This window comes from Carettochelys insculpta, chromosome 4 (assembly GCF_033958435.1).
Source record: "Carettochelys insculpta isolate YL-2023 chromosome 4, ASM3395843v1, whole genome shotgun sequence".
In the NCBI taxonomy this organism is placed as follows: Eukaryota; Metazoa; Chordata; order Testudines; family Carettochelyidae; genus Carettochelys; species Carettochelys insculpta.
Window position 1 is genome coordinate 116775052 of NC_134140.1, and position 19070 is coordinate 116794121.

The following is a 19070-nucleotide window of genomic DNA, read 5'->3' on the forward strand; positions in this document are numbered from 1 at the left end:
ATGGAGAGGGTGTGTTTAAAGTAGTGCTACCTGAGAAACAGAAAGAGTGGAGGGGAATATGTATGACGGTATGAAGGGAAGGAAGAGGTCTTGCAGTTGAACAAAAGATTTTGTGAGAGAGATGAACTCTGAGGTCAAATAGCCATGGAGTAAGCAAAGCACATTGTATATATGGAGGTGCCAGTTGACCCTAGGGGAACTTGAAATAGACTTATTTCACCAGATAGTCAGACATGATAAAGTATATGCAGAACGTAAATAGATTGTTCATTCCAAGGCTGCTGCTACCTTACCTTCTACAGTGAGGAGGATGGCCAGCCAGCCAGTCTCAGCTTCTTTCCAGGACCCTGGACTGCAGAAAAGCCTGTTGAGGCCCAGTACTTCCTATGTAGTACAACACATCAGGCTGTTGCTAAAAGAGATTCCTAATGAGGGGATCACCACGTGACAGTGGATAATTCATGTATATAGAACAACAAGAAGTCTTGTGGCACCTTATAGACTAACAGATATTTTGGAGCATAAGCTTTCATGGGCAAAGACCCGCTTCATCGAGGTCTTTGCCCATGAAAGCTTATACTCCAAAATATCTGTTAGTCTATAAGGTGCCACAAGACTTCTTGTTGTTCTCGAAGCGACAGACTAACACGGCTACCTCTCTGATACAATTCATGGATATATTTGTTTTAGATTTTTCCAGCACATCTCTCGAAATCCAGGCACTTTGTACTTTCTATATTCAACAGTGTATTTTACATTCAACATGAGCCACTTAGGCTTAGATTTTTAAAGGTATTTATACACTTAGGCTGGGTCTACACAGCATGGCTTTCCTGGCAGACCCATGCTAATAAGCAGCCTTGAAATTGCAAAGGCTGCTCGTTAGCATGGTCCCATGGCTCATTAGCATAGTCACACGCGAGCTCAGTCGCAGCAGAGGGGAGTGCTGGTGATAAAGAGGCCATGTGGATATGCCCCTGCCAGCAAAAAGCCCCTCTGTCACCAGACCCTTATGCCTGAAGGATCTCTGAAAAAATTCAGACATCAGGGTCTGGCAACGAGGGTGCTTTTTGCTGGCAGAGGCATGTCCACATGGCCTCTTTACTACCAGCACACCCCTCTGCCAAGACCGAGCTCTCATCCAGCTATGCTAATGAGCCACAGGACCATGCTAACAAGCAGCCATTTGCAATTTCGAGGCTGCTTATGAGCATGGTCTGCTGGGAAAGCCGCACCATGTAGACCCAGCCTTAGGGTATGTCTTCGCTATGGGGAAGATAGACGTGGTTCACGCACCTAGTAGGGACATGTGAAATCAGGTTTCTCCTGTCAGGCTGCCTCTGTGAAGACAGCCAGGTAAATTCTACCTACACAACTGCCATAGTTAGAATTGCATATCCACAATCAACTTTAATGTCTAGTGTAGACCCAGCCTCAGTATTGAAAGACCTAACTTATTTAATAGCTGAAAAATCTCATTTGCAAAAGGGATTTAGGCATGTAGAAGTTAAAATCCTGTTGACAGTTGATATGTTTTAAACTCAAGTGCCGAAATCTCTTTTAAAAATGAGTTTTAGATCCCGAAATCATTTAGGCACTGCAGTGGTGACCACAGCCATACCAACATATTTTTGAAATCTGTGCCTAATAGCAGAACCATTCCTAGAGTACTTAGCCCCTGTCAGTCATTCTTCTAGCCCCACAGTCACCCAGGATCTAACTCTCAACCCCTCAAGCTGCTGCCCCTCACAAACTTCCAGGAATAGCAAGGTGGTGAATTCAGTATGTGCATATGGATGCAGCAAGCTAGCTAGCTTGCAATGCTAAAGAATCCAGAAGAGAATAATACATAAAGGACTTGCTTCAGACATTCACTTTTTAAAGCAAAGTGATTACTTGAGTTTGGTATGTAGCCCACTGGAAACCCTGAGGAGTTTAAATGTGTGTGTACTCCTACATAGGTATTTTCAGCAAAACGGATCAGAATAATTTACAAGAAATGTACTGTGCCTAGGCTTAAAAATCCTTTAGAGAGTTTCCAGCTGATGACATTTGAAAGCATCCAAATATGAAACCATAACACGAGATTCAAAATAGAAACTTTGAGCCAGACCCTACTCTCAGGTATATGATGTAACTGGGAGGAGAAGTTGGTACCCACAGATTTATTCTCAGTAGCATAGCTGGAGCACTGTGGAGTTTAAACAATATTACATGCTTGGGATATAACTGCAGCCCCGTGAGATTGATTTGCATTTGTTTCAGAAAGATATGAAGTAATTTTAATAGTTTCAGCTGAATCAGGAAGTCTGTTAGTCCTCAAAGTTCTGAAAATCCTTTCTCTTTCTTCCCACGCTCTTCTAAACTCTCCCCACCCCTCTACTGATTTCTCAGGAGCCCTTTAGTGAGTAGAACTGGAGAAGAGTTCACACCATAACCTTACAATGCCATTTTGTTTTTCCCCCATTAATTGAAAGGACTGGCTGCCAGAGACTTTGGGTTCATTCATCCCCGCCACAGTGTGTGAGAGCAGAAGGATCTCTGTGAAAACTTTTCCTTTCCTGCAGTGAAGTGGGGCTCTAATGGTTCATAATAATTGCTGGTGCCCCTTCCAGGTAGTCCCAGGGTAGTAATTTTGTGTAAATATGCTTGGGTAGGGACAGGACTGCAATTTTATGGCAAGAGTGGGGTTCTTTGTTTACAACTTTCTCGCAGGATGTTTTCCTAGTACTCATCAGTAAGCTTATGGCTTTACTCCTATGGCTTTGAGCAAGATGGACTGCCAGCTGGATCCCACTGGGCAACAGCAGAGCTGAGTGAAGCTTTCATATTGACCTTGAACCCACGTGAACCAAGTCACAGTTGAATGTTCACTATGTTTTGTGAACAGTTGTGGTGTGCAGGAGGAAGTTTGCGTAATGGGGAAATGCTCAGCAAAACCCACAGGAATGTACTCCAAACGAGCCAACAGCCACCCTCCTCCCACATGGCATCAGACTCCTTATATACCATTGCTGTCTTCAGGAGTGCTCAGTGTCCTCTTTCCCTCTTTGCTGTTGCCTGGTGGCTTCCTTCCTGGGCCTAGAGAAGTGCCACATCTACATTCCCCACCTTCAGAGGAATCTCACCCAGGGTCCTTCCAATATCATGTGTCTTATTTAACAGGGAGGGTTAGGAAATATCCAAATCCAACTCCATGGAACAGGAAGAGAGGTAAATACTTGTGTACTGTGGTGGCTGTTCACTAAGAGACAGGAGTTTGTACTTTCTTCTAGCAAGATTGCTAGTTAGCTCTCAAGTCTTCCCTAGCAATTACATGCTAAAGAATAAAGACCAGTCACCTGGTAGGGTTCTAGGGAATCCATGAGGGTTCTATTGCTGTTGTGTTGGGGCTTACAGGGAACTGTCTACTCTGGCAGCCTAGTGCAGGGTTACTGAAATGAGAGGTGGAGGGATTTTCTATCCTGGTCTCCTGAGCATGGAAAGGGATAATTCAGATAACTTTCTGTCTGGTCCCACCTCCTGGGGACCCTTCAGATGAAGTGAAATGGCAGTGCCATGGGGAAGCATGATTCCATGTCAATGTTTCCAGAAGGTTTCACTGGGCATGGGCGGCAGGAAGAGAAGGAAGAGACAATCTTGTTCCTTCCTCTTCTTCGAGGCAAAAGTAGATAAGGAGTTTCTTGGCTGTATGTGTATAATGGAAAGTTGGGGGCAGACATTCCTTTGTGGGTAGAGCTAGCACCAGGATAGAGCAGATTAAGCAATTACTTACGGTCACAAGCAGCTCAAGGTGATCCCTGATTCACTTTTTATGTGTTGCAAGAAATCCCACAAATATTCCTAATTAGGGTTCACCACCAGTCCCTCATTCACCAAACTGCAGGCTTTTGTTGAGCGTATTATTGTATAATTAGCCTTTATGGGAGCTTCATGTTATCTTCTGAAACATCTGGAACCAGTTGTTTCAAGGAACAGGGTTGTGGTCTTGATGGGCCATTGGTTTGATCATCTATGGCAGTTCCTGTGTTCTTATGTAAACCAGTCCCTGTAGGCACTGCACAGTTTTAGGCAGCGTCTACTTTTATGTAATCTAGTCAGATGCCCAAATTTTATTAAACATGGCACAGCAAAGGCCATCAGGATTTTGTTCCGGTACCATGCACTACAATGTAATATGTACATCAGGAGACACTGTGGAGATATAAATAAGTGCATTTTGCAAAGCCAGGGGAAGTACCTTATGCTCTTCAGTCCATCTGCTTAAAAGTCCTTGTATGCTGTCTGAGTAAATATATGGAGAGATACCTATATATCTCAAACTGGAAAGGACCTTCAGGGGTCATTGAGTCTAGTCCCCCACTATCACAGTAGGGCCTATTACCATCCTGGCAGATTTTTTTAAACCTTATTTGCCCTAAATGGCCCCCTCAAGGTTTGTGCTCATAACCCTGGGTTTAGCAGGCTAATTCTCAAGCCACTAAGCTGTCTTACCCCACTAAAAGTTATTCCACCTTAGTGGTATGGAGATATACCTATCTCATAGAACTGGAAGGCACCTTGACAGATCATTCAGTCCTCTCCCCTGTACTCAGGGCATGACTAAGCACCACTCCTGGCAGATTTTTTTTTTAATTTAGTTGCCCCAGCTCCCTAAATAGCCCCATCAAGGATTAGACTCACAACCCAGTGTTTAATAGGCCAATGCTCAAAGCACTGAGCTGTCCCTCCCCTGAAGTAATAAAGCACTTGTGCAGCACCTTTCACTGCAAAACACTTCATAGCTGTGTGCAGTCTACACCAATAAAATGCAGTTGCTGTGGAGTGGAAATATTATCGATTGATTCTGCAGGGAAGACCTGTATGAAAAGTACCACTGGAAATCGCACAACCATAAAAAGCAGACTGGACATCATTTTTGAAGGTCATCCCCAAGAGACCCACTTAAATTGAAAATTGTAGGGATTTCGATTTATCTGCTTCAAAAGGACAAAGAGAGGCTGAGTCAGCTCTAGCAGGATTTGAACTTATGATTTGAGACAGCAAAAGCATTTCAAAGCTTATATTGAGACAGTTCAGCCATCTTCAAGAAACAGATAGCTGTGTAATTGCAGATTAATTTGTTCCACAGTGTGTTTGTCATTTTCACTAGTAAACTCTTTGTTTTGTGACAAAATAAAAAAAACCTGCTAAAACCCTCTGCCCCATTTCACTTCACCCCCTCCATCCCATTCTCCCCAATTATCCAAGGCGAAATTAATTTCCTAGATTTCACAGCTTGCCCATTTATTCCAGTGAAAAATTCAAAATGAGAACCAAAGTGTTCCAACAGCCAGCAAAGGGGAGAGAAACTCTTAATTTCTTCCTTCCTCCATAGGAACTGGACAGAATTACCCTGGTTCAATCCAGGACACTAGGTTTTAATGTAAAAGGGGGAGAGACAGCAAGAATGCAGATCAGAAGTAAGGAGAAAACAAAATGTTCTTCTCCCCAAATTTCCTGTTAACCTATCTAAAAGGCTGCCCATCTGCTGGTATGAGTTATTTATTCCTCTCTTCCCACACTGCTTTCCATTTCATTGTGAGTTTGGTTTTTGGTTTGGTTTGTTTGCTTTTATTTTTTGAGAACAGCTATGGTTGTCTGTAAAATCCACTGTTAGCACTGCCAAGAGCAGTGTGCACCTGTTGGAAAGGGGACATTTCTCTAACAATGTCCCATCTGCAGCCTAAATGGAGACAGCAGTGGCCAGAAAGTCATAACTGCCTTAATGGCAGTGATATGTTTTATTACAGCAGGACCTACTTGAATAAGTAACTCCATTAAAAGCAGAAACTGGTTGTGAAAAGTCTGTATATTGTGACTAAATGGGGTTTTTAATAGCAGATTGTTCTCAAGGAGCAAACGTAGGAGGGAAAAGTGCCTGGAAATGTCTTTTCAGTTGTTGGGTACTTTTCACTGGCTGCTGTAAACAAAGAGCTGAATTTTGCTTTCACTCATGCTAATGTATACCAGGAGTGGCTCCCCTGATTTCAGTGGAGTCACTTCAGATTACATTGACATAGCTAAGGGCCCAGTCCTACCAAACCCATAAGTAGTTGACTTAATTCTATTGATTTCAGTAGGCCTGCTCTCATGACTAATGTGAAGTGTGGGCTTTGTTAAATCAAGGCCTGCAAGAATGATTTGGCCTCACTGTTTATAAAGATGTTGGCACTTTTTTCCTTTCAAGAAAATAATTCCCCTTTCCTCCATCAAACCTAAATCCAACACTTGAAATGGGTCTTCTGTGACCCCAGGAATATAGAAATTGCCATTCTGGGTCTGAGCCAAGGTCCATCTAGTCCAGGGTCTTGTTTCTAACATTGTCAAGTACCAGTTGCTTCACAGGAATAATGAACAATACCTAAAATGGACAATTATAGAATAACCTGCTTGTAGTGATTTTGTTCCTAATACCCAGCAATTAGTGGTTAATAGACCTAAACAGGAGGGTTTCCATCACTATTATTTTTATCCTGTCTAAGGCAGCTGAGTTTGGTCTTATTAACCATACTAGTGGCTATTCCTTTGTTTAGATGGAAGTTGAAGACAGTGAGAAATTAGAGATGAATAAAATCTGTTGGGCCACTTTTCATCTTCAAGGCAACTGGAGGATATTTAGTCTATGTTGTGTACTCCTTTGAGTTGTCCAAATTAATTTTAAATGATTCACTTTTCAAAGTTTCATCTTATGTTGGGAAACTCTTTTACAGCCTCCTGTATTCAGTAATCTGTCTGCAGTCTCACTGGAGCTATGTATGGAAGGCTTTCTCACTTTCTTGAACTGTTACATGTGTCTTCCTATGCAGCTCAAATTCATACTTGTGGTTTTTTTGCCACCTTAATACATTGCAAACTGACATCTAGTTCAACACATGCTATCATCATACATCTTCACTTTTACTGCTTGCCTTACTTTTTATATAACTGTGTTTTGGATTGTCTCTCCTCCCACACCCTAAACTATTAACTTGCATTTCTCTAGCATTAGCTTTTTCTGTATCATGCCTGTATTTTTAACTTCTCAAAGTCCATTTGTATTATTTCCCTGTTTTCATTAGTGCTCACAAAAATCTGCCCTTTTTATTAGTTGTATCTACAAATTTAATGAATGTGCTGTTATTTATACCTTCTTCTAAATCATGAGTAAAATAGTGGATGAAAAATCCTTACTTCACTGAAGCCCATGAGAATTTTGTCATTAACGTCTGGAAACAGGATTTCTCTCACTAAAGCCGTGTCTACACGTGCACGCTACTTCGAAGTAGCGGCACTAACTTCGAAATAGTGCCCGTCATGGCTACACGTGTTGGGCACTATTTCAATGTTAACATCAACGTTAGGCGGCGAGACGTCGAAGTCGCTAACCCCATGAGGGGATGGGAATAGCGCCCTACTTCGACGTTCAACGTCGAAGTGGGGAACGTGTAGTTGTTGCGCGTCCCGCAGCATCGAAATTGCGGGGTCCTCCATGTCTGCCATCAGCTGAGGGGTTGAGAGACGCTCTCTCTCCAGCCCCTGCGGGGCTCTATGGTCACCGTGGGCAGCAGCCCTTAGCCCAGGGCTTCTGGCTGCTTCTGCTGCAGCTGGGGGTCCATGCTGCATGCACAGGGTCTGCACCCAGTTGTCGGCTCTGTGGATCTTGTACTATTTAGTGCAAGTGTGTCTGGGAGGGGCCCTTTAAGGGAGCGGCTTGCTGTTGAGTCCGCCCTGTGACCCCGTCAGCAGCTGTGCCTGGCACCCTTATTTCGATGTGTGCTACTTTGGCGTGTAGACGTTCCCTCGCTGAGTCTATTTTGATGTGGTGCTGCGCAACGTCGATGTTGAACGTCGACGTTGCCAGCCCTGGAGGACGTGTAGACGTTATTCATCGAAATAGCCTATTTTGATGTCTCCACATTGAAATAGGCTACTTCGATGTAGGCTTCACGTGTAGACGTAGCTTAAATGACACTGACATCTGTTGCAATACAGTAGACAGCTTCTTTATGCCACCTTATATCACTGTTTTCAAAGGCTTAACATAGGCTAGGTTATCTGGTAGTCACAAAATTCTCCCAAAGATTAGATATGTAATGCCTCATGTACCAGCTTGGCCATGGTCCTGGTCTCATTCTGAGAACCAGGACCTCAGACCAGATTCCTGGCTTCGGCTCCAAACCTTGGCTCTGTAATCTGGGCTTTGACCTTGGACTCTGATTCCTAACTAAGGACTCCTGCTCTAATCACTGGACGTAACTGTCCACATCCTGGTCACTAACAGGCAGGACTGCCAATAGGGGGAGGGCAGGCAAAGGGGGGAACCGCATAGCGGCTGGGCATTTCAAAGGGACCAAGAGCTCCCAGGTGTCACCATTGCTGCAGCAGCACCAATGGCAACTGGGAGCTCCGTTCCCTTTTGAAACATTGCAGGAGCATCATTCCTCCACTACATGCAGCTTCTGAGGGCTGCAGTGCCCAGCACCATGCTCCAGGTAGTGCTAAGGGCTGACTGTCCTTGGCCCTACCCCTTCTGCCTGAGGCTCCACCCCTTCCAAGGTGTGCAGCCAGGCCCCCCACACACACACTGTGAGCCCTGCTCCTGACAGGTAGAGTCTGAGTGCCCATTTGTTCAGCAAATGGAGATTGCAGCATCAGTTGTCTCCACAGCTGTATGTTTTCTGTTCTTTTCAGAGCCTGGTGCTAGTAATTATGGTGCTGTGTTGTATTAGGGATGTAAAATCCTGTTTAATTAACTAGTTTAAATTAAATTTAACCAGTTAACTGAGTAACAGGGGTGGGTAGATGGAAGAGCTCTGCTGAGGCTGGAGCAACCCCCACCCACAGTGCTCCCAGGGAAGCCATGGACCAGCACTGCTCCGGCCAGGCTGGAGTGCCCACTGCCCCATGGTGGGTTGGGGGCAGGCTGTTCCAGACCCCACCAATTAACTATAACTGGTAAGCTTCATCCATTTAGGGTGAGGTTTACTGGATAATCAGTTTACCAGTTAACCATGAACATCTCTATGTTGTATATGCCTAGGACAAGGGCACAAGCACTGAGGAAATGTTCTGTGTATACTTAAAATTGGAGCTAAATCCCAAAGGTTTGGTTTTGTCTTCTGGTTTTTCAGCTGTGATTTACACCTCAGGGAATACCATGTCTGACCCTGCTGTGTCATCGTTATCAGGTCATTGCTAGTTTGTGTATCTCCAGGTTCATCTCCATGACTGCCATATTAGCTCGGTGGACCTTTTCTGTCTAGTGTTACATTTGCTTCCCAACCTACTCAAAGGCTTTTTAACCATTTGGGGCCTCATATCCCACCACATTACATCCTGTGTAGTCATTTTTGCCTATGTAAGATGGCTGTAAAGCAGTTCTGTTAGTATCTGATAGCATTTTATGTTTAATTTGCACTCACTTCGCACTAGCATAAATGGTTCTGTATGTTGAAAACCAAAACAGAATCAGGTCCTTTTGCTATCTGAGGACAGGTCAACATTACAGGGGAAGGTCAAATTAAGGTACACAATTTCAGCCACATTAATTACATAGCTAAAGGTGATGTATTTTAATTTGGGCTTTTGCACCATGTCCGCTAAGGAAAGTCAACAGAAACCCGCCTTCCCATCAACCTCCCTTACTTCTAAGAGGGGGCAGGAGTACCATGGTCAATGGTGGCACTCTGTAAATTCAGTTTAGCTTGTCCCCACTAAGCTATTGAAATTGTACTTCAGAAGATTGAGCAAGACAGTCAATCTTCCCTATAGTGTAGATGTACTGTGAATAAATGTCCTGACATTTCTTACATTGTAATGAAAAATTGTCAGTGTCATTATAAGTCAATATTTTTTTCCTGTCCCTCGTGGCTCAGTTGTCTTTTATATGAGTTAAGTTAATTGGATGAGTAAATATGTGGGTTTGTATGTGGGTTTGCCACAGCTGTGACTTTCAATACAAGACCTGTGATTTTTAAGATTTTCTAATAACAATTCATAGTCTTTTTAACCAACTGAGAAAGTCTCTTTCAAGAGATTTTAAAAAATCTGAATTCACTAATTACCAACATACTGTAGTGAAGTACAGGAGAGAAACATAAGTCTGTGAATGGTTTATAGGTATTAGTTAAATCATTTAAATATTAGTTTTATTGAATAATAAGAAATACTTTGTTGCAAATGTGACTTACAATTTGCATGTGTGTTTTGTAAGGGACGTATCCAGCTGTTGCTGAAATTAATGAAGGGACTCCTACAAAATTCTGCAGAAGGGTATTTTTTTATCTCTCATTGTTTGTTCAGAAGTTTATCTTATTTTGCAATGTCAAAAAAAACAGGATAATAAATCGTAGTTGACAAAATTGCTGTCATTTATTCTTTTTTGAAGGATAAAGTCCATGACTTTACAAAAGTGGAATTACAATTGGTTTAGTAAATTCATTAGCTAATTCCTGTAGAGCCCATAGATACATATAATCTGGATTTGCTGGTTTATATGGATTTCAGATCCATATCAGCCCTCCCTTATCTGTTTTATTATCAAGAACTATACTAAGAAAGGGTAATATTTTAAAAGGAACCTGAGTCCCATTTTCAAAAAGTGACTTTCAAAAGTTGGCTTCCAGTGAGACTCATGCACTTAAGTGTCTGTGTCTCTTTTGAAAAGAGGACTTGGACTGCTTAATCACATAGATTCTTCTGAAAATTTTACCCAAGGTCTGCTGCTGATGCTTCTTTCTTCTTTTTTCTTTTCTTTTTTTTTCTTCTTTTTTTGCTTTATTATTGAGACAAAGGCCTTGATACTCTGATTAACATACTTTTGCTAACATGAGTCATCTCAAAAAAATCAGAAGCAATGCTGACATGACTGTGGGTCCATATATTATTATGTGAGTGCAGAATTGGACCTAGAGGACTCAACTATCCTAGAGTTGGACCCAGAGGACTCAACAGCCACCCAACATCCTGTGAACGCATGAACCCATGTTATGTTAAATTCAGTTAGCTTACCTTCACTGAGCCCTGTTGGCCTCACATTCTCCTTCAGATTGTGGTTTCTGGATCATGAGGTTGTCCTCCATTTAACAGAGGGATGTCTTTGATGATCCATGGTTCATTAGTTTTGTCACCCACCAGATGCTTGGGTAGTTAAAGTTATTCATTCTTACGGGTTTAAAATCCCCAATAGTTATTCTGGATTTTTTTTTAAGTTTACTTCCATGTAATTCAATCCTGACGGTTCATTGCTAAAGCCCTCTGCAAATTTTTTTTTGTTTTAATTTATTCTACCCTCATTGCAAATATTTCACTAGCAGCCTTCTTGTTAGCATATTGTATATTGCTGGTCTTGTAAGTAAGGCTACGTCTACACGTGCAGCCAACATCGAAATAGTCTATTTCGATGAATAACGTCTACACGTCCTCCAGGGCCGGCAACGTCGATGTTCAACTTCGACGTTGCTCAGCACCACATCAAAATAGGCGCTGCGAGGGTACGTCTACACGCCAAAGTAGCACACATCGAAATAAGGGTGCCAGGCACAGCTGCAGACAGGGTCACAGGGCGGACTCAACAGCAAGCCGCTCCCTTAAAGGGCCCCTCCCAGACACAGTTGCACTAAACAACACAAGATCCACAGAGCCAACAACTGGATGCAGACCCTGTGCCTGCAGCATGGATCCCCAGCTGCCGCAGCAGCAGCCAGAAGCCCTGGGCTAAGGGCTGCTGCCCACGGTGACCATAGAGCCCCGCAGGGGCTGGAGAGAGAGCATCTCTCAACCCCCCAGCTGATGGCCGCCATGGAGGACCCGGCAATTTCGACGTTGCGGGACGCGGATCGTCTACACGGTCCCTACTTCGACATTGAACGTTGATGTAGGGCGCTATTCCGATCCCCTCATGAGGTTAGCGACTTCGACGTCTCGCCGCCTAACGTCGAAGTTAACTTCGAAATAGCGCCCGACGCGTGTAGCCGCGACGGGCGCTATTTCGAAGTTAGTGCCGCTACTTCGAAGTAGCGTGCACGTGTAGACGCAGCTTAAATGTGACATATTGTACCATCCCTTCACTTTTTCTTCCCCTTTTTGCTTCTCTCATATGTATTACATCTATCCCTCCTGGACACATTTAAAAAGTTAATTCCTGTTGTAGACACATTACTGGTTGTAGCAGAATTCTCCGTATTAATTTAAGAGAATATGACTACTTCTGCTAATCATATGAGAACATAGGGGGTCAAAATGTATTTTTAAGTGAGCCCGTAGAATACGTATCAGAGCGGTAGCTGAGTTAATCTGTATCTTCAAAAACAACAAAAAGTCTTGTGGCACCTTATATACTAAGATATATTTTGGAGCATAAACTTTTGTGGGCAAAGACCCACTTCGTCAGATGCTCCAAAATGTCGGTTAACTTATATGGTGCCACAGGACTTCTTGTTGCCATAGAATATGCACTCTCCAGGTATGAGAATCCTTTCATGAAGCTTCCAGTGTAGTTACTACTTCATATTCTTTCTGTGTTCTATGATTCTTCTTGACTAGGGAGTGAAAGTTCTCACCTGTGCTTTCAAGAGCCCACATTCACTTTTTTCCTGTGTTAAGGCAGCATTTCAGCAGTGAGTGAAGTGATGCCTGTATATGTGTTCAGCATATCTTTGAGAACCTTAGGAATGAAAGAGCTCTATAAACATGAGATGTTATTTACTCTTTATTCTCCCTTCCCCGACAAAGAGGTGCTTTTTACAGAAATCTTTGTGACAATGGAAATCTAACAGTATGTGTTTCTACTCCTTTTGCAAGAAGGACCCTTCCTTTCTTTCTTTCTTTCTTTCACTTTGCATTGGGTCCTTTTAAATTCAGCTAACAAACCTGTCTTTTCATAATCTTGTCAGGCCACCAGTGGAAGATAGCCAAACCCTTTTGACCCCTGTGGTGAGCTGCGGGCCTCCAGGCGCATTGCTGACACGTCCTGTCATTCTAACTATGCATCACTGCGCAGAGCCAAACACAGAAGACTGGAAGATTCAGCTGAAGAACCAGGCAGCCCAGGGACAGTGGGAGGTGAGTTCACAGACTTCCGGCATGTGCCTGGCAGAACACAGAACTCACCATCTTTGTCTTACAGCAACAAAACAAAACAAATTTGATGCCTAAAGTTTGGGATGTTTGTGGGTGAAACACTTTGCTGGCAATAGACTCAGCAGTGCCCTCAGGTACCTCTGTAGTTACACAAGCACTGGCAATAGTGACTTGCTGGTGCACTGTAGAACACAGGCTTCTCTTAGCTCTGGAGAATACAGTTAACATATAATTCAGGTCATAAATGAAATGTGTGTGAGGATCTGACCTAGTCTTTATTGCACTTTTGTTTATGACACAACATATACATAGTGGCTCAGTTCAGCATGACTAGCAAGGTATGCTCTGAAGAGGCCTGGAGGTACCTCAGCAGAGCTATTTGGGGGAAATTTGCACATTGCTTTCTGCCTGGTTCTGCTGTGCAAATGACCTTGTGGATTTATCATTTAAGAATCGAACTCCACCAGGCTGGTCTGATGCACAGGAGACATATGTAACCCTAGGGCTGCCTGCTTGCCACAGCACTTAAAGACCGCGAGTTTCATCTTAAGTCCTCATGGAAGGTTGCTTGTATTTTTCTATAGCTCTTCTCTTCTCTTATCTCTGTGGTTCGCTCTGCAGTGATGAGCACTCCTGGTCGATGCATGCTATTTCAAACAAATACACACAATCGGGAGGGATGGAATTATAGTTGTCTTTCTGGATTTATTTCATCTTCCTTTTCCATGGCTATCAACCAAGGGAGGACATTGAACATGCCCTACACTGCAGAAGGAGCTTGCAACATTTGAATGCTCTGAGACAGAAGAAGATACGTTTTACAGTTATGTTCAAGGACTGGTTTTCTATAAATATAGACTTTTGCTAATACCGGAGGAGTGTGCTAAAGCTAAAAATAATGAAGTGCCACGTTCATATTACCGTTCAAATGACAGGAAAACTGTTCGTTGCTCATTGGAGGGATTCAAGTAATTCTGTACTAGAGATTCACTTTCCTTTAGAAGTCTCCTTCAAAACACTGTAAACTTACTTTACTCCACCTCCTAAGTAGTTTCATAAAGACATATGATTTCAGGGTATTTTTAATACCTCCTATTGCTGTTTGGACTAGCTATGGCCTTCTTTGTGGGATTTTTGACCCATGAAGTCTCAATCTTAGCTGACCACAGTGGTGAAGTGGTGGGGAAAGAAGGCAAGGAGAAGAAAGAGACAAATGAAAAATAGTGGGTAAAGTTGAGTTCTAGATCAAATCTAGAGGAGGAAAAATATTTTTTTCAAACCATTTTCTACCTCACTTGTAATGCTGTTTTCACTGGGGTAACAGATAATAACAGTGCTTGCAAACAATCTTCAGCTGCAGAAACATGAGTGTATTTCATACCAGTTTAATCCATTACTCTTCCTTGCTATTCTCGGAGGTGCAGGAAACTTCTCAGGCTGTTGGTGCATTATTGCTGCTTCTTCTGAGGCATGCAACCAAAATGCAGCATTGCAGCCTCCTAGAGTATTAGGGCAAAACACGCCTCAATGAGCTTGACGGGAAGCCTGAAGTCAGTGCTGGCAATGCAGAAGTAACCCCGTCCCAGGGTAAGGTAGTAGTGCAAGAGATTTTCTTTATTTTTCCAGGAGGAGATAGCAGGGGTATCTACATAGTATGTACATTCTGTCAGATGCCATCTCCCTATACCCTCCTCAGGGCAGACTTGTTTGCTTGTGAAAAGACTGTTTTGCTCCCACCCTCAGTTCTGTGTGTCTCATTAAATTTAGCATCCTATGGCTTCCTTCTCTGAGTAGGTATTCATGAGAGCTGTGTGACTGACATAGCACCTGGACTGACAGCCACAAAGACCCATTTCTAGGTTTATCCTTGAAAGAATATTGCCTGTGGCACCAGCTTTTCTTGACACCGGGAAGTTTTCTGGGCCAGTGAATACATGCACCTCTAGCTGACTGATCTATCCTTCAGTGGAGTCCGCTCTCAGCACTGTACATATGTTACTCATTTGTTTTCTGTTCGTTACTGGCATCCTCTGAGGGTTTCTTTTTCCCTCAAGTCTCCTTTCTTGTCCTTGAAAAGGCTTTTATCTTGCTGGAGATACCCCTGCTGACAAAACTGGTGCTTGCATGCTGTCTGCAGAGTCCACAAGGTCCAGCTGGCTCCAGCACAGCGAGTCTCATCTTCTTCCCTCTCTGAAACAGCTCTTCCATCTCCATCCTCTAATGGAGGTTTGGATTGTGGTAGACAAGGAGTTCCCGTGATGGCCAGAACAAATGTTTCATGACATGGCCAGTAGGGGAGTATAGTCCTCATCGCAGATGGCAGTATCTCTTCTGTCCTTGAGAACCTAATGTTGCCTTTGCAGATATGCCTCTCCTCAAACTGGGATCCTGAATCTTTTCCCAAATTCTGGTTGGAGCCAGCTGCTCATTCCACTGCCATATACCCGCTCCTCGCCTCATGACAGCAAAGACAGAGTGGATGAGTTCTGCAAAGCCCCATGCAGCCCAGAGCTGCGTTTGCCAGGCAGAACCACAATCTGTTATGATCACCTTTTGTTTATTTTTTTCCAAAGCCAGTTAAAGCACATTGTACCATGTGCAGACTATAATGTACAGCGTTGAATGGGGGAAAATGGAGGGAAAGAAGCTGCTTTCTTCTAAGCCCAAGGGGGGAAAAATGGTGAAAAATCAGTCTATGTGTGTTTTGCCTGGTCCCTGTTGTCTTGTCATGGACAAGGGGACAGACAGACATGTGGGGCTCCTTGGCTAGGTGTGGGAGGCTGATCCACATTTCCAGGAGGGGCAGAGCCTCAGGTAGAAGGGGAAGAGGTAGCTTGGTCCTCAGTGCAGCCCAAAGCATGCCACACCACAATCCCTCCCACCAGCCAGCCCTCAGAGCCACTGGCCCTGGGACAGTTACCTCCTTTGCCTTTCTCCCCACACTCCATTGGGCAAGCTGGGTCATGGGGAATTAGTCTGATAAAGCAGCAGATGATATTCTTTGTACATGTGGTCCTCAGCCATCACTGACGCTACCTGTCCTGTCTGAATCCTAAAAGCCACAGATTATGAAAATTATGAAATGAAGACTAATATTCATTTAGATAATATATTAAGTGTTCATGTCTGGAGCCTGTCAAATAATGTTTATCAAATGGCTCATTCAACAAATTTTATTGCCTTCTTCTTGCAAAGCTTTGCTGGTATTTTCCATCATTTGCCCTTTTGTGCTCATTAATCTCAAAGCACCTGAATGCAGCATATAAAGCAATTATAAGTTTTCTGTAGCCAGAGGTAGGTACAGACCATCAGTACCCAACAGCATCTCCCTGGAAAGCTGGAAGCAGAGGACTGTTAAGTGTTGATTAATAAATGGCTCAAGCAGGAAGAATTTAAGATACATTCAGGACTTGGATGAGCATTTAAGTCAATGGCATTCAGCAGAAAAGGCCCTGTCTCTGAATAGGCTTTGTCTGGCCCCTAGCCCAATCCTTATGGATGCAAAGCAAATGAGCTTCTCGGTGTCAGGCTTGGGCTCTCTAACTCTGCCTGTTTATCCCTTAGGATGTGGTGATGGTTGGAGAGGAGAACTTCACCACCCCCTGCTACATCCAGCTAGACCCTGAATCCTGCCATATCCTGACAGAAGCACTCGGCACCTACGCACTGGTGGGACAGTCAACCACCAAAGCAGCCGCAAAACGTCTCAAGCTGGCCATCTTTGGGCCACTCTCCTGCTCGTCGCTGGAATACAGCATCCGAGTCTACTGCTTGGATGATACCCAAGATGCCCTGAAGGTAAATGCTGTGCACTTTACCATATGACTCTAGCAGACTTGCAGCAAGTGCACTGAATAGATCCTACATGAGTGTGTGTAGGTTTGCAATCTGTGTTTCCTTGATCAGCTTTTCTCACACGGGGGAGCTGACCCAAAAGGGTGCCTCAGCATGGGCACCGACCCACGAGTGCTCCAAGGTTGGAGCACCCATGGGAAAAAAAAATAATGGATGCTCAGCACCCACTGACAGTCCCATGGATCAGTGCCTCCCTCTGTACATTCCAACCACCAGCAGCCATGTTAATTAGCTCCCCCTCCCTCTCAGACCCTCCCACCTGCCATGATCAGCTGTTCAAGGGCATGCAGGAGGTGTTGGGGGAGAGGGCAGGTTGGAAATGGGCAGGGTGGAGTGTGAGGACATGGGGGAAGGTGTGGAGTGGCAACTGAGCCAGGTATGGAGCAGTTGAGAACCACCCCTCCCGTTTCTCTGGAAACCAGGACATCAGAGCTTGTGTGTCTCATGACTATTATAGAGCAGCTCACCCCCTTACTTCTGTGCTGCTGCTAGTGGAGGTGTTGCCTTTAGAGGTGGGCAGCCAGAGTGATGGCTCCTGGCTAGGCATCCAGTTGTGAGAGCAGTGCAGCTACCAGCCACAGCCCAGAAGTACGGCTGACACGATATGGTATTGCTGTACCCCTCCGCGCAGTGTCCCTCCACCCAGCAGTGTCCTCTGCTTGGAAAATACGTAACACTATGTTACACTTCTTAAAAGGTTTCAGTGCCTTTGATGGCAAGGGTAACGATTACATGCTTCATTTAGTGCTGTTATGAGTAAATAAGTGATTTCCTAACATTTTTGAGGGTTCACAGCCTGAAATATTTTAAAATGGGGACCCAGCAAAAAAGTTTGCGAACTCCTGCCTAAGGTCATTTTTAATTAATTTCACCTGAGTGTTATTCAACTTTGTTTGGAGGAAGAACACGACAACAGGACACTATTTTGAAGAAAAAAAATAAACAGAGCCCCCAAATCACAAGTTGTCTTTGCATAGTGATTTCGTTCAACTGACATACCATTTTCCCCCCCAGCATGCTGTATTCCTCTGTATCATAATCTGAATTCTGAGATTTTTACATTATTAAAGGTCCATAAGGCACACAAGAGTTTCATTCGCTATTCATATATTTTTAATGGTAAGTGCCAGCTCCCACGAGATGACGAAATGTATAAATACTTCATTGTATATAGCAGATAAATGATGAAAGAAGTTCCTTGGTTGTTGATCATTGCCTGTTCTTATATTGCTTTGTTATATAACTCCGTGTGCACGGTTTTTGCGGTGAGAACTTGCAACTGAAATACAGCAAGGCTGCTTTTTTTCTACAGCTATACACTTCCATATATAACTGGAGCAAATACATTAGTCTACACGTACATTGTGTGGTTAACATTGTTACCTTAATTTACGATAAAGACAGCTACATTCATATGTATTCTAGTAAATGCCACTGTTGGATTAAAGGAAAAGAGGGAACTAACTTCCAAGCACACACTCACGCACACTCAGACCCTCCTGAACTCATACCCTTACATGGATGTACAAAGTGAAGAATTGCACAGGAACCATGCAGGAAGCCAAGGCATAGCAGGTCCAGTGTGTCTGGCTGCAATCATGAATCCAGGGCAGTGAGCTGATTGTATGCCCCCTTTGTCAGCTTGCTCTATTTGTCAGCAGTAGCACTCAGGGGCAGTCAATACCATCGATTCCAGGAGAGGGGAAGGGGCCCAGGCCCACAACTCCTATAGTTTTGCACCCATCTTTTATGAGCTTCTGTCCAGTCCCGCTGCCCCAGGATGTTGTATGACCATGAGTCATCAGCTAACAGTAGATGGGACTTTGATCTTGTCTTGATGGGGCCTCTTTCCCTTTCTTGAATGGATTCTTTTTCAGGTTCAGCTTTTATTATTCTCTGGCCATCCAGGTGCTGCTGGCATGCCAGTTGGTCATTCAGACAGGCTGGCTTCAGAGACTGATTCCATTCCACACACGCCTACATTCACACTTTCCTCACTCACACAAAAGCTCACTTTAGAGAGAAATAAATTTCTTTTACAAAAGGAACAGCCAGGATTTCTTACAAGACTTATGGTATTCATAAACAATGTCTTCCTGACATAATACTTAATA

The 19070-nt window shown here is 43.7% G+C and overlaps 1 protein-coding gene across 1 annotated transcript in view; it reads left to right on the plus strand.

The window, feature by feature from the left end:
- Positions 1 to 19070, plus strand: part of UNC5C (unc-5 netrin receptor C) — a 392973-nt gene that overhangs the window by 342876 nt on the left and 31027 nt on the right. The window contains exons 11-12 of the mRNA XM_074991994.1: positions 12915 to 13083; positions 16666 to 16899. Coding sequence (XP_074848095.1) covers positions 12915 to 13083; positions 16666 to 16899 — 403 coding nt within the window. The remainder of the gene's footprint in view (positions 1 to 12914; positions 13084 to 16665; positions 16900 to 19070) is intronic.